This window comes from Chelonoidis abingdonii, chromosome 1 (assembly GCF_003597395.2).
Source record: "Chelonoidis abingdonii isolate Lonesome George chromosome 1, CheloAbing_2.0, whole genome shotgun sequence".
In the NCBI taxonomy this organism is placed as follows: Eukaryota; Metazoa; Chordata; order Testudines; family Testudinidae; genus Chelonoidis; species Chelonoidis abingdonii.
This window is the reverse complement of record NC_133769.1, coordinates 240,212,568-240,228,179: the sequence shown is the minus strand read 5'-3', so window position 1 is coordinate 240,228,179 and position 15,612 is coordinate 240,212,568. Positions and strand designations below refer to the sequence as shown.

Genomic DNA, 15,612 nt, shown 5'->3' with positions numbered 1-15,612 from the left:
TTCGTGATCCCACTGTGGACGCGCTAAACCGATTTTATTAGATCTGTTTTGTAAAATCGGTTTAAGCTAATTCGAAATAATCGTGCAGTGTAGACGTACCCTTAGACTGAAGAACAATATTGGGAAATCAGCAGCTAAAGCTGTATTCAGCTCTAAGGATTTAAGAATTTTATTTTATCTAGGTTACAGTCCTGTTCTTTGGTGTCAGATGGTATTTCTGACTGTTAAAAGCAAGAATGAAAAAGAAGGGCCTGGATTATACATGGCTTTATCCTGCTAGGCTAAGAGTTCACTCTGGAAGTCAGCCATATGCCTTGCTCTTTTTCACAAATGCTGCAGTGTTTCTGGATTAGGAGCAAGTGATTTATTGGACCCTAATGGAGGTGGTGGGCAGGGGGGAGTGACTTCAGGGGACTCATTTTATCATTTACCTTTCACAATGGAAACAGATTTTTAACCCCTCCCTTAAGGTTGCTGCCACTGAATGTATTTAACGGGGATTATATGTTATAAATCCTGTGTCATCACTTTGTATTGTAATTGTTTTCTGTTATTAATCCTTCTCATATTGGATAGCTGTATAAGTACTTTACCAGAGCATATGACTTATTGTCTTTAATTCTGTGTGTTATTGATGTATAATGTGAGTTGACAAGCTACTTGAGACAGAAGAGAATTATAAACCTGAATTATTTTTTTCCAAGGCAAACCCAGAACTGAAGGGAGTTAGAATGGGTAGGAAGTTAGCAAACAGACAAGCCATTGATAGAATCTGTGATTTAATCTTAGACCTACTATACTATGTATTATAATCCATGCTATATTTTGTGGTTTGTTTGTTTTTTTTTATAAAAGGCCATGCTAATCTTATATTGCCTGATATATATATAACCAATTATATCCATATATATATCCAATTTTCTTTATACTTCGGTTCTTTTAAAATGTAACTATTAAAAACACACCAATAAAACATTAAGATAAAGATCTTAATTGCAGAACAATATGGAAATTCTAAGTTATGATTCCTATACAAATTATAAAATCAGTGCACATGTGTAAGAAGGCACAATATCTTCTGAAGTCATGCAGAAGTAAACAAATATAAAAAGTCAGGAAAACTGATTCTGAATTTCCTTAGGATATGCAATTTTATATATAATATAAATATATGATATATACATACACACACACCTAAACAATGAATTAACATCATTTTGATATCTGCTTAAATCTAAATGTGGTGAATAAATAAAAGTGTGCTAAACATGATGGTAAGAATACTTGACAAATGACAAATATGTAGCTACACAAACATGAAACTATGTATAGGCTAAGTGTGTTTGAATTACGGCTTAATTGGAAGAGAAAGGCTGCTATAGTCACTTACTGATACTTCAACTTCACAGCTCAAATAAAGGTCTCTAATTCTGATCTCAGATTTGCACATGCATGTTACCAAAACACAAAGTACCATAGGTATTAAAGGTGTTATTCCATAGCACTGTTTAAAACTAGGGTTACTATCCTTGAAAAAGTATTCATGTTCCAGTGCTCCCAGGCTATGAAAAAGAGTCACGTAAGAAACTTTAGCACTGTATACTTACATCTGTGTCACTATTTTTCAAGTTATGAGTAATCCAAGGTTAATTCAATACATGTACATAGAGTATCAGGGTTAGAGGGGACCCCAGACAGTCATCTAATCCAACCCCCTGCTCAAAGCAGGACCAATCTGCAAACAGATTTTTGCCCCAGATCCCTAAATGGCTCACTCAAGGATTGAATTCACAACTTCGGGTTTATCAGGCCAGTGCACAAACCACTGAGCTATCCTTCCCCTATGTAACATAACAGTAACATATTACTATGAAGATAGTAATAAGTTACTAATATTGATTTAAACTATAATGCAAGATCCTCAGCTAGTGTAAACTGGCATATGTCCTCTGACTTTAATACACACCATTTGTGCATCTGGTTTACCTAAGCCATTCAGAGCCTATGGCTTCAGCCAAAGATTAGCATTATGTGCAAAACAAGCAATTTTAGTCATGTGCTGGCCTACATTATACAAGGTAAAGAAGTCACTGGGAAGCTCATTTTTGATTGGATCACCACAACAAGAATCATGATACAAACACACGCACTCACACACAAAATCCCAGCAGCCTATCAATGGAAAATCAGATTTGGCCATAGACTAGGTAAGAGTTAAACAGTACATGTGTGAAAAAAGAATGTATAAAGAAACAACAATGCACTGCTAATTGTACGCACACAAAGGTTTGTGATAACTTATTTATTTCATTTAACCAAAGGTAAATATACAACCTTCAGACTCTCACCTTTCTACAAGACTGAACTCTGCTGCCTCAATCAAGGGCTACTATTGACACTCCTGTTATATTTTAAGATTTTTTCCTAATACTCTGCAATAAAATATTTTACTATGCTTACAGATTATCCTCCGTTCCCTTTCACTGATGAAGAAATTCTGACCTCACTCATTCACCACTGCAAAGTGTCATGGCCTCTTGCTATTTTCTGTGGTTTTGTATTTACTGTGCCCTAAATGTTTCAAGAGCCTTCAAACCAATTTAGCTGAACTGAGAGTAGTTATCAATGGTTTGTGGACAAATTTGGAGGGCATGTCTAGTGGGGTTCTTCAGGATCTGATACTATTCAATATTTTCATTAATGACTTGGATAATGGAGTGGAGAATATACTCATAAAATTTTCAGATGACACTAAGCTGAGAAGGGTTGCAAGAACTTTGGAGAATAGAATTAGAATTCAAAATGACCATGGTAAATTGGAAAATTAGTCTGTGTCCAACAAGATGAAATTCAATAAATGCAAGCTCAAAGTACTTCACTTAGGAAGGAAATATCAAATATGCAACTACAAAATTGGGAATAACTGTCTAAGTGGTAGTGCTGCTGTAAAGGATCTGGAGTTTATAGTAGATCATAAAATGAATCAACAATAACATATAGCTGCAAAAAAGGCTAATATTCTGGGGTCTATTAACAGGAGTGTCGTATGTAAGCCATGGGAGCTAACTGTCCCACTCTACTTGGCACTGGTGAGGTCTCAGCTAGATTACTGTGTCCAATTCTGGATGTCACACTTTAGGAAAGATGTGGGCAAAGTTGAAAGAGTCCAGAGGCGTTAAACCAAAATGATAAAAGGTTTAGACAGCCTGACCTATGAGGACAGGTTTAAAAAACAATGGGCATGCTTAGCCTTGAGAAAAGAAGACTGAGGGGACCTGAATATATCAAGGGCTTTTATAAAGTGGATGGTGACCCATTGTTCTCCATGTCCACTGAAGATAGGACAAAAGAAGCAATGGGCTTAATCTGCAGCAAGGACAATTTAGGTTAGATATTAGGAATACTGTTCTAACCATAAGGATAGTTAAGCTCTGGAATAGGCTTCTGTGATGCATTGTTCACCCCACACCACCCCTGAAGGTGGTAAGGTGGCTCAGAAAGGCTAATTAATCATTAGGCTACACCTGGGAGGAGATTTAGGCTCCACTGACAAACACTAATTGAAGACGAAGCCCATGTGGCTTATATAAACCCAGGAAGTGAAAGCAGAAGGTGCTGTAGTATGGAGGTCTGTAGTCACTCTCTGGTCTTAGTGAAGTAAGAAGCGAGAAGCCCTAAGGGGAGCAAAAACTCTGGAATGCTGACCTGGAGGGAAGGGTTTATCCAGAGATGTGGTGGTGAAGGAAGCCTGCATAAGGCAGAGCAGGAAAAAGCCCAGGAAAAGAGCAGTAAGAGTTGAGACAGTGCAGACCTTGTCTCCTGATTATAGGATCCCTGGGCTGGGACCCAAAGTAGCAGGTGGGCCCAAGCCCTCCTATCAGTCTGGAAAGTGGAACAGTCTGGAATAAGAAGACTGCCTGAAATGGCATCCTCACAGCTATTCCGGCAAGACGTTACCTCAGAAGGGGAACACTGTATAATGACCTGGCCACAAAGCCAAGCCATGAAGAGGAAACTGCAACTCCTAGAGAGCAAGAGGGACTATGACATAACTGAGCGGAGCTGATCCCCCAGGCGCACAAGGAAGTGATCCAACAGTGAATGAACCTTCCAAGGGGGGCTGTGGAATCCCCATCATTGGAGGTTTTGAAGGACAGGTTAGACAAATATCTGTCAGGGATAGTTTAGGTTTACTTAGTCCTGCCTCAATGCCAGGAGCTGGACTTGATGACTTCTTCAGGCCCCTTCCAGCCCTGCATTTTTAGATTCTATGATTCTCACATCCCAAAGATGTTAAATACTTTTAAAATTAATCCCTAACATTTTGCAGTTTAGTAGTTTAACACACTTTGAAAACTCACTTTGTTCACCATACAACAAATAATTTTGAATGCTGGTACTTTTGACCATACACAGAAGAAAAATGTGACTTTTCTCTCCCCCCCACCCTTTCTTTTTTGATTTGAAGAAAGCATATTAAACCAAAATGAAAGATTTGTTGATGTTGCTTAAACAATGTTTTCGTCTGGCCTTGATATAATGCAGTTCTTAGGGTTCACTTGCAAGAAAACAAACTTGTTGGCTGGTTTTGTTTTGTTTGTTTCAGTAGTTAGGATAGCAGGCTGCAATCCCCTTCACAGCATGCACAGATTCACATGATAAAGGCTAGGGATTAAGCACAGCCGATTAACAGTCTGTGTCCTCTACAATCTAGCACTCCCACTATAGCTAAACCCATATTCAGACTGAAGTTATAATAAACAGACTGTCCTCAATTTCATTACCCTAGCTGACCTCCTCAAAACTGTCATTCATGTATTCTTGCGGAAAATTACAGGTTCTAGCAATCAGAGAAGAGCCAAATATGTCTATGTTTATATTATAAATGTGGTTTTGTGTATTCAGAAGCTGAAGTGAGATACCTACAGCTGCTGCCTAGATAGCAATTTGAGATAAAAAGCTAACTTTTAATGCAAAATATATAGCTATATTTTGAATTGAATCATTTTAAATAGCATAAGTAGATTTGACATTCAAACCACTATTAGAAAGAAGAGCATTTTATTACTGACATCTATGTTTACAACTAGCATCCATCAATATTAAAATCACGACACTGTTAGTGTTCAGATCCATCGTGAAGATACAGAACTGTAATGATACTATTCCTCTCTTTTCTTTTACTTCAAATGATGGGCAACAAAATCCAAGAGAATTTCCCCAAGTCTTGCAGTCTCTAATTTAGGCATTACTGTTATGAATGAGTCAGTACACATCGCAGGGCCTCCACACACACAAAAAATGTCTGCATGGACAGATTTCAGAAACAGCCTGCTAGACATTTCTCTTTGATCTGATTCCTACAGGCTACTCATCTCCTGAGGAAATGGTGTATAATTTTGGTTGTGGGAGAAGAGGAATAAAAATTCATCTTTAAGAATTAAACTGCTGTCACGGTTTCTAGAAAGACAACTTCAATTTAGAGAGGATTTTCCATTGCTATTCTGCCTGCTATTTTCAGAAACATTAAAAAACAGTATCCTGTGTTCAGTAATAAATTGTAAAATCATTCTTTCTGACAATATTTAAATTAAATGTTGTAGTTAAAAACAAATAAATTGTAATTAAGCTTTTTCAATTATTTACCTAGCTACACTGCCTACTTTTTAACTTCTATAGATTTTATACATTTTGATTTATTGAGTCTCTTAAACATTTCGGCAACAGTTATTCAAATTAATGTATTATTAATGAACAATAATATCTGCCCAGTTCATGGGCCTGATTCTGTTTTCACTCACATTGGTGTAATTCCACTGAACTCAGTGGGGTTAGTCCTGATTTACATTAATGTAGATGAGAGCAAAACACAACCCAGCTTCTTAAGCTTTGTAATTCTTCATTCCAAATGTATAATCAGAGTAGAGATTGCTAGGTTTGCTAAATCAACCTACAGAAGAAGTAAATGACAGCGCACGCTATGTAGCCAAGTTGCAAAACTGAGCTGTATTTTGATTAGGTACTAGTATTGGGTTTGAAGGAGACGCAACATCACAAGTGACCACAGTTGATGCATTATAGAAGCACAGCAGTTTCTTCTCATTGAAACTGTCAAAAACAGAGACACAAACTGATTCAGATATGTTTCAGTCTCAGAGCATTAACTGAGTTTAGATGAGTCTGTCCATCTTTTCACACATACAAAAAACAGTCTCAGGGAACTTGTAAAGAAATCTGTATTTGAGGAAGGATTGAAAATGTGAATTTAACTCAGTCATTCATTTTTAGACCTCTACTTCAAAAACTTAATTTCATGGTCTGCCTCCATAACAACATAGCTTTTTTTTCTGTCATCGAAGATTCATATAATGAAGTGTAATGTGTTTAATGAGATTCTATGGACTACAACTTAAAGCAATTTACCTTTAGTATGATTTGGCACCAAGCTAGCTTAGAAGATAGGTCAGTTCACTTGAATCATGTTTATGAGCAGTCAGTTGCATATTTACTAAGTGAAAAACATTGAGTTAGATGTAACTAGTGATCATTAAGATATATCGTACAAAAAATTAAAAAATGCATTTATTCATTTTGGAATGTGTGACTCTCCTCACAAGCCTACTGAAAATATCTATCATGATGCATATGAGTAAGCTCACATACAACTCACAGATAGAAAGAAAAGTGTATCTGAAGCTGCCTACCCACAGTCCCCATATGGTGGCATTTTTTGGAGAGGAGGGGAGATTTGGACTCCTAATAGCCATCCTTCTTTGCACTGGAGTCTAGTCCCAACCTTTGTATAAAAATGCCATTTTTTTCCACAGAATAAAATAGGCATAAAAACTAACAGTTGATAAACTGCTACACAATAACATTTGGGGGTTCTTCCACTTTATGAGGTGACAAAAATATACTTGGTTAAAAACCTTGCAAGATCAGAGGCTGAGTAGTTTATGAGTCCAGGGTTTGATTATGATATAGTGGACATGCTCAACTTTATTATTATTATATAGATATTTGAATAAAATATTCAAATTTTAAAAGAGAAGAATTCAATAATATGATGCGCCAGACTGCTGAAAGGTAAACTGACTTAAAAAAAAAAAAAAAAAAAGCCCACTGTTGACCTTTGTTTTCACACTTCTAATCTTTCCTCCATTTTTTCCCCTTTCTTACTTCCTGGCTCCTTCGCATGAGCAAATTTCCAGTCACCAGCATAACTGCAGTAATATACTTGCCTACATTGTGCTTGAAAATGACATTGGGACAGAATTACTGGGGGGTTCTTCCAATATGAACAAATAAGGTCTGGTCTTACAGCCCTGACTTACAGGGTTGTCCTATTGACTAATTAAAAGCTGCAGGATCAAACTCACAAAATAAACAAACACATGAGAGTTATTCTGAAGACCAAGACCCATCCGGACATCTAGGAATAAGGAGAGGGGTTTGGAGGAAGGAGGGAAATAGGAAGAAATGTTCACCTCCCTGCAGATACATGCCTTTTCTTTTAAGACATTTTCCTTTTCCATTTGCTTTTACAGATCTAAACTAACACGGTTACCCCTCTGATACTTTCCTTTTCAGTAACTCAACTGCTTTTGCTTTTCACTGGTTCCCCCAGCCCAGTGTCTCATGCATTTTTTAGTATTCTACTTCAGCAGAAGGAAGTGGAAAACTAAGGCGGTATATTTATTGCTGGCAAACAGCTTGGAAAATTCTAAGGATAGAAGCCAATCAGAGCAGAGGGATTATGGTAGCCAGAGTACCAAGTTTTGCATGTTCAGAGTACGCTTACTGAGAAAAAACAATACCACGATTATGCAAATCAAACTCCCACATATAGAGAAAAGGATTTGCATATCTGGGGAAAATCTGTACAGGTATTCATCAGTAAGTAACTGCAGTGGATGAAACAATTGGCTTTCAGCAGAATATTAATTATCGTTCTCTTGCAATTATTCATTATCCTGTAATATTGAACAAACATTAGTCAGTTGGTGTTTGATCAAAAGAAGCCTTGTCTTTAATGGGGGACTGATGTCACTCAATGCTTCTCAAGAAACATTGTGTGCACCTCAAAAAAACAGCTTAAGCTTAAAAGCGAGAATGAGAAGGTTCACAAAACTGTGTTACCAAAACAAACATTGTTATACTGATGACTGGTGTGGAGTAATAATTTCAGAGTTTTTTGTTCAAGAGTAGATGAGGGTAAAAAATAGCATTTTCATAGGATGTTCTTGCATAATCTACTCAGTGATTGTTCCATTTTATATTTAGTGAATGAATGATATATAACTTGACTAAAAAATGCTAAACAGTCACGGAGTCTTCAAGTTGCAGAACTTTAGCAATCCTTTGCTAATTAAAATCAAGCAAATTTAAATGTAATTTCAAAAGGCATTATAATAAACTAAAGAAAAAGGAAAATTTCTATAAACAAATTGTTTTCCTTAAAAACATATACTTTGTAGTAGAATTTGTATTCTTTATATACTTGTATGATAAAATTATATTGTCTTTAGAGGATTTTTTTTTTTTGCCATAACCTTTGGGATTGTGACCTATTTGTACACTGGCCAATGCCTGAAAATAAAACTGCAATTTGGTGACACAAAGATATATGAAAATGAATTCATGCAAGCATGCTTAATTGATATAACATTTGCATCTAATGAATATAAAGAGAAACATTTCAGTTAAATAGATAACATGGAGGAAGTAGAATGAAGGATTGTATAAATCCAGTATTGAAGCTACTCATCATTTGCACAAATAGTGGGTAGGTTGGTTTGTCTGTGGTTGAATAAAGTACTTACCATCCTCAGTGGGCACATAGATATTCAAATAAAGGCAATCTTCATTTTGATCTTGTACATATGTCACAACAGTATCCAGATTGGCAGTAAACCAGATCGGCAGCATGTCATTGAGCAGTGATCTCTCATCCAGGTACTGTGGGCAGACGGCAGCAAACTGCGTGGCATTCCGAACCCCAGTCCATGAGGAGGGAGGTTCTGGGGGCTGGAATCGCCTCTCCCCAGTCGGAGGGGAGGCATAAGGAACTCCCAGGTACTGTTCCACCGGGCCCAGGATCTCATTGGGCAAAGGTGTTCTTAGGCCACGTATTTTGCCATAATTCGTGGTAACAACAGGGTATTGTGCTTGGCCATCAGTGAGGGTAAATCTTATAGCTAGTGCAGTTATCCACAAAAGGAAGTTAGAATTCAACATGACACAGACTGGAGTGAAGATCAAAGGCAGCCATAGGAGTCCCATTGGCCTTGACATTGTTTATATCAACATCAGCAGGGCTCTGTCTTCCACAGTTGGGGAGACAAAGGGAGATGAAGTGAAAGGCAACACGTAATATTTTCAGATAATGAAAAGCCTAAGGATGAGTGTGGTTGGTGCCTCAGTTGATTGACCATAGACAGATTCCAGTGTCACGACAACCAAAGGGGTCTTCGTCCCTAAGGTCCATCCCCAGGTTCCAATGCAGGTTTAATCCTGGTGGCACTTCCCAGCAGGCTGAGAAGGAGAATGTGGTCAGCGGTCACTCTGCTTCATTGGCACAATGATTCCTTCCAATAGATTCCAGCAAGATCAATCAGCCTATAGCCAAGAGGAAGCAGATGATTTAAATTAATACATTTATTAACATTGACCAAAACTGCAATATTTTTTTACACTTATACAGTATCTTTCATACCAGGGTCTCCATGTGTTTCATCAATTTTAGTCACATCTATGAGAGAAGTATTACAGTAAATCCCTTTTGGAGATGGAGGGAAAGAGGCTTGCCCAAGGCTACAGAGCAAATAAGTGGTAGGGCTGAGACATAAATCCAGCTCTCTCAATTACCAGTATCTTGTCCCAGTCACAGACTCTCAGCCCCCATCAAATCCAAACATGCCTTGACTGTTTCATGAAGGTTACCTTTCATGCACATGCCAGCTCTGCAACATTTGCTAGCCTAGGCAAACTGAAAAATGTACATCCCTTTGCATATTTACTAAACATTTTGCTGCACTAGATAATCTCCTTCTTCTTTCCATGTTATGGTGATTAAATATGATTACTTATTGTTACCACAAGGATGAAACAACGGAATATAAATAAATAAGGTATACCTGTACTTTTTATTTGTAAGGATAAACAAAATTGTTGAAAACACAAATTTATCTTCCACAGACATATTAAAAGAGCAGCTGACATACAGAAAGGGAATACCACAGAGTTCAGACAGTATCTGATTTGAGCTGCAATAGGTCCACATAAGGTTTTTAAATTATTATGTATATCCCATTTCTCTGAAACATAAGCAGCACTATACATAAGAAAGCTGAGAACCTAGATGCTTGTTTCTGCTTTCACACTGGCTTTTCTGCTAGTGCAACTGCATTAACTTCATTGGAGTTACTCTTGAGTTGCACTGATGGATCAGAACAAGGTGCTGGAGCATAAGAGCATAAGAACTGCCATACTGTGTCAGACCAATGGTCCAACTGGCCCAGTATACTGTCTCCAACAGTGGCCAGTACCAGAATTTCAGGGGAAGTGTACAGAACAGGACAACTATCAAGTGATCCATTCCCTGTTGTCCAGTCTCTGCTTTTATTTCTATGACTATTTCTATTTCTTCTGGTATCAGAGGTTTAGGAACAACCAGAGCATAGGGTTGTGTCCCTGACCATCTTGGCAAATAGGCATTAATGAACCTATCCTCCATGAACTTATCTAATTCTTTTTTGAATTCGTTTATACTTTTATCTTTCATAACAACTCTTGGCAATAAACTCCACAGATTAACTGTGTGTTGCGTGAAGAAAAACTTCCTTATTGTTTGTTTTGAATGTGCTGCCTATTGATTTCATTGGGTGACTCCTGGTTTTTGTATTGTGGGAAGAGGTATATAACACTTCTCTATTCACCTTTTACACACTATTCATGATTTAACAGACCTCTGTCACATCATCCTTACTCATTTATTTTCTAAGATGAACAGCCCTAATCTTTTTTTACTCTCTCCTCATATAGAAGCCATTTCATATCTTTGATCATCTTTTGTTGCCCTTCATCTTTATAAGTGATGATCACTAGTTACCTCGAGATAGGAAAGAAAGAAATACAAAGAAACAGCGTACACCTGTGTAGTATATAACAATTGTATTTATCTTTAATGAAAACTTAGGGCTGGTCTACACTACGGGGGAAAATCGATCTTAGATTTGCAATTTCAGCTACGTGAATAAAGTAGCTGAAGTCGAAGTATCTAAGATCGAATTACTCACCGTCCTCACGGCACGGGATCGATGTCCGCGGCTCCCCCTGTCGATTCCGCAACTCCGTTCGGGTTGGTGGAGTTCCGGAATCGATATAAGCGTGTTCGGGGATCGATATAGCGCGTCTAGATAAGATGTGATATATCGATCCCCGAGCAATCGATTGCTACCCACCGATACGGCGGGTAGTGAAGACGTAGCCTTAGTGTCCAAATATATATCCAAGCAATTACTGAGATGAAAGATACTCATACAACATATCTGAGTCTTTTTTTTCAGAAGTTGTTCCCTTCCAAAATTTATCTGACGTCATCTCTTACATAGCTAAGAAACAATTATTTGTTAAAATTGATGTTATATTTCCTTTGATAGGACCAACATATGAGTTATATATAAGCTTTCCAGCCTATGCAAGTCCCTTCTGCAGATAGGAATCTTGGTCCCATTGAGAGATTAGATCACCTTCACAGTCTACTCTTTAGAGAGCTATGTAGTTATTAACATTGATTGTAAATCAGCAATAATTAAAGAGCTATCAGTGTAGCTGCCTTTGCATAAGCAAGAATTCTGAAAGGAATCTCATCCTTTCTTTAGAATATCCATCTTTAATGAATAGGACGGGGGAACCCACCAGATTAAGAGGTAACCATACACAATTTATAGAACAAAAATCTGAAAAGTAGCTGAACACCTGGGACAAGAGATCAGGGCTGGCTCCAGCGGTTTTGCCGCCCCAAGCGGCAAACTAAAAAAAAAAAAAAGCCGATCGGCAGCACTTCAGCAGCTTGCTGATGCCTGTAGCCGGCTCTGCCAGAGATGTTCTAATTCCATATTATTTATATAGAGCCAACAATGTATTAAGTGCCTTACTGACACAAGAGACACAGTTGTTGCCAGAGGGCTTGCAATCTAAACATGCCTTTTCTAAACATTTTTAGAAAGAAAAATCAATGACAGCCCTAAGCAAGAGCCTAACCAGAAATTCACACACCAGAGTACTCTCCCCCTCCTTGTTCTGCTGCTGTGTGGGTTTCTCTTTGTTGTAACAGTGTGCACCTGTAGATACCTGCTACTGCTCCCTCACTCTCTCTTAGCCCTGATGCCTATTTATTTCACAGCTCATGCAGCAGGCAGCAGAGCCATCATTCATAGTCTATTGCAGCTTAATGGTACATTCAGAGAGCAGTAGCAGCAGCTCCTCCTGTCTAGGCCCTGCACTGGGAAGGTCACCGATATAGTTAAAAGAACAAGAACGGGGACTTGCAAGTGGGGAGATATAGTAACAATGGGGATACGGAAGGAAGGAAAAGTGAAAAAGACTTGGGTGTAACAAATGGGCAGACAGGGAATCAGAGTTGGGGTGTGGGCAGAGACAGAATGAGGGGCAGAGAAAAAGAGAAAATAAAACAAGAAAAGTAAGTCGGGGTGCATAATGAACAAGAGGAGGGGAAATAATGCTATGGAAAGAAATAGAACTAACAGACAACTTTAAAGATAATGGGGCCAGATCCTCAGCTGGTGCAAATGAAAGTAGAGATACTTAAATCAATGTATACCAGCTGAGAAGCTGACCTAGTAAATAACTATATATCAAATTTTCTTCTCAGACCTGGAGCCAGGAGCACCAAAGGATTCCTTGCTGATAAGAAATATAACACCCCCGTTATAGTATGGTTCTCATTAAACAAACTTTGCAATTATTTTACAGGCCCATGTATGTAGGCCTCAGGCTTTAGCTAACCAATGTAAAATAAAAGCTGAGATTCTAACTGCTCAAAAGAAACTTGTTTATCAGCATATAGAACACAGGGTGTGGAGAAACTAGATATGAAGAAACAGGGCATGAAACACTGACAAAAGAGGAACTGAGAGGGGGACAAGGGGTCCCTTGGAGGCCAGTCTAGCCATAATCAAATATAGTATAGTAGTTTCGCTTGCTTAAGGTAAATCACAAGGAAGGGTCACAAGATAACCAGCTCAACATGGCCCATGCGCATGATATTTGTTAAGATAGCTTGCTAACTTGCAATATTCTATGGCTTTTGCAATATGTAATTGCAATCAAGGGGTCATAGAACAGTCAGTATAATTAACAATAACTGGAAATACCTCAAACTGAACTTACTGGAAATAACCTGCTGATTTGCAATATTAACTTACCAAAAAAGACAAATAACTTGTGTAATCAATATGACGTTTTGCGGTTTTAACCTTTATAAGCTTGGTAAAATTTGTAAGGGACAGAGCAGCCGACCCCTTGCATGGGGACCCGCTGACTCTCCCTGTATGCATACTTGTAACCCTTGTTATAACAATAAAGGTGCCTCGGCTTGTCTGACCCAAAATCAACTGGGTGACAGTCTTTTCCCTGACATTGCCTAGGGCACCAAAGCATCTAAAGCTGGTTCTGGATGTTCTGAAACCATAAACAGAGGGTTTCCCCATGCCCCTTCTGTTTTGTTTTTTTTCTTTTGAGTAGACAGTAGGAGTACGTACAGAATGCATGTTTCTGCTAAGCATAAGCTTAGAGTTTAGAGGCCAATTGTATATATATACACGTGTGGGATAGCGACCATCTTGGTTAACACACTGGATACTGAATAGGTGAACTCCAGAGCTCAAAGCATGAGCATGACCTTCTACAACCAGAGCTAAAGAACCAGGCCCCCAGACACCACATAAAAGCAATTATAAGACAATAAATTGACACAGTAAACCCACTATATATCTTGCATGCTGTAGTTGTTAAGCATTAGCTTTACTACCTTACTACAACTGCAGTAGAAGCAGAATTTTTGTTTACTACATGACTGTCACATGCAACTCTACCTATGTTTAACGCCCCCACCCCAAATGATTGTTTATGAATGACTTGTTATGATATATTTAAATATTAAGAGCCTTTTGAAGAAGAAGCCTACTTAAAATATGTTCAGGATAGTTTTATTATATTATTTTAAATGAAGGGGGAAAATCCCACAGTTTTCAATGTCTGATCTTCTGGATTTCATTGCTATTAGAAATACTGATTTGAAAGCTTGATCTGCTAGTAATGAAACTATTTTCTTCACCAAATAGAACATCTTTCTTTTTTTATATTATTTAAACTCTAGAATATTTTTCAAAAAGTGTATACAATGATCATCCTCCAACATACACAGGAAAAAATGCATGCTAGTTATATTATATGCATGTAATAAATGTATACATTTACACTTTGAAAGAAGCTAGGAGATTTGAATAAAATCAGTGAGAACTGCAAGCTGCATTCATCTTATTCAATGCAAAACTGCATCTGGGGTAAAAGGCTTTCTTTTTATCTGGGATAAAATGATTTTAGATATTTTACCATAGGACAAATCAATCAGAGGAATGTCTGTAAACATGGGTTGACTTTTTCATATGTCTGCCTGCATATCTACAATTTGAGGAAAGAAAAGAATATATATGCTCTTGTCATTACTTCTTCTTATTATTCTTAATTATTTGCACTGGGGTAGGTCCTATGAGCCTCAGATATGGCCCAGGCCCAGGCAAGGCATTACAGACAAACAGAAGAAAACAAACACATGCACACACACACAAACAACACTCTGCCCCAAAGAGCAGCAATGGCCATGCATCCCCTTTCATCCCATCACTGAATGACAAGGTGGGCAAAGTTGGGAAGGTTTTTTCTTCTTCTTCTTAAACTGGAATAATTTGTTTCTTGCTATTTGTTGTATGGAGGACAATGATGACCATTTTAAGAAAACATACGGAGCTAGCTGTGGGCATGAAAGAAGTATGGCTGGCTATTGTTACACTTACTTCACTGTAGTTCTAGATTTAAAAATGAGTCTAAGACAACAGTTCTCAAACTGTGAGTCGGGACCCCAAAGAGGGTTGCAACCCCCTTTGAATGAAGTTGCCGCTGGCTTAGGCTTGCTGGGCCCAGGGCTGCAGCCCGAGCCTCACTGCCCAGGGCCGAAGCCAAAGTTCGAGGGCTTCAGCCCTGGGTGGTAGGACTAAGGTGGCAGGCCCAATGCATGGGGCTGAAGCCCTTGAGCTTTAGCTTTGGCCCTCATGCCCAGGGGGTGGGGCTCAGGTGAGTTCAGGCTTCAGTCCCCCCTCCTGGAGTCGTGAAGTAATTTCTGTTGTCAGAAGGGAGTCATGATGCAATGAAATTTGAGAACCCTGAACTACATTATAAACAGTAACATCTCTAACATTCTCTCTGAAATTGTATTAAATAAAGGCAAAAATTGTTTTAAGCCTAAATTATTTGGAATTCTGATTCAGTTTCCCCAACTTTTACCTCCCATAATTTTATCAATACCAAAAC

At 38.2% G+C, this 15,612-nt stretch overlaps 1 protein-coding gene across 2 annotated transcripts in view; it reads right to left on the bottom strand.

Moving 5' to 3' along the window:
• NLGN4X (neuroligin 4 X-linked) overlaps positions 1 to 15,612 on the bottom strand; it is a 303,848-nt gene that overhangs the window by 198,346 nt on the left and 89,890 nt on the right. For both annotated transcript variants that reach the window (XM_075060676.1, XM_075060677.1), the window contains exon 2: positions 8,823 to 9,618. In XM_075060676.1, the coding sequence (XP_074916777.1) occupies positions 8,823 to 9,294 (472 nt within the window). In that variant the 5' untranslated portion in view covers positions 9,295 to 9,618. The remainder of the gene's footprint in view (positions 1 to 8,822; positions 9,619 to 15,612) is intronic.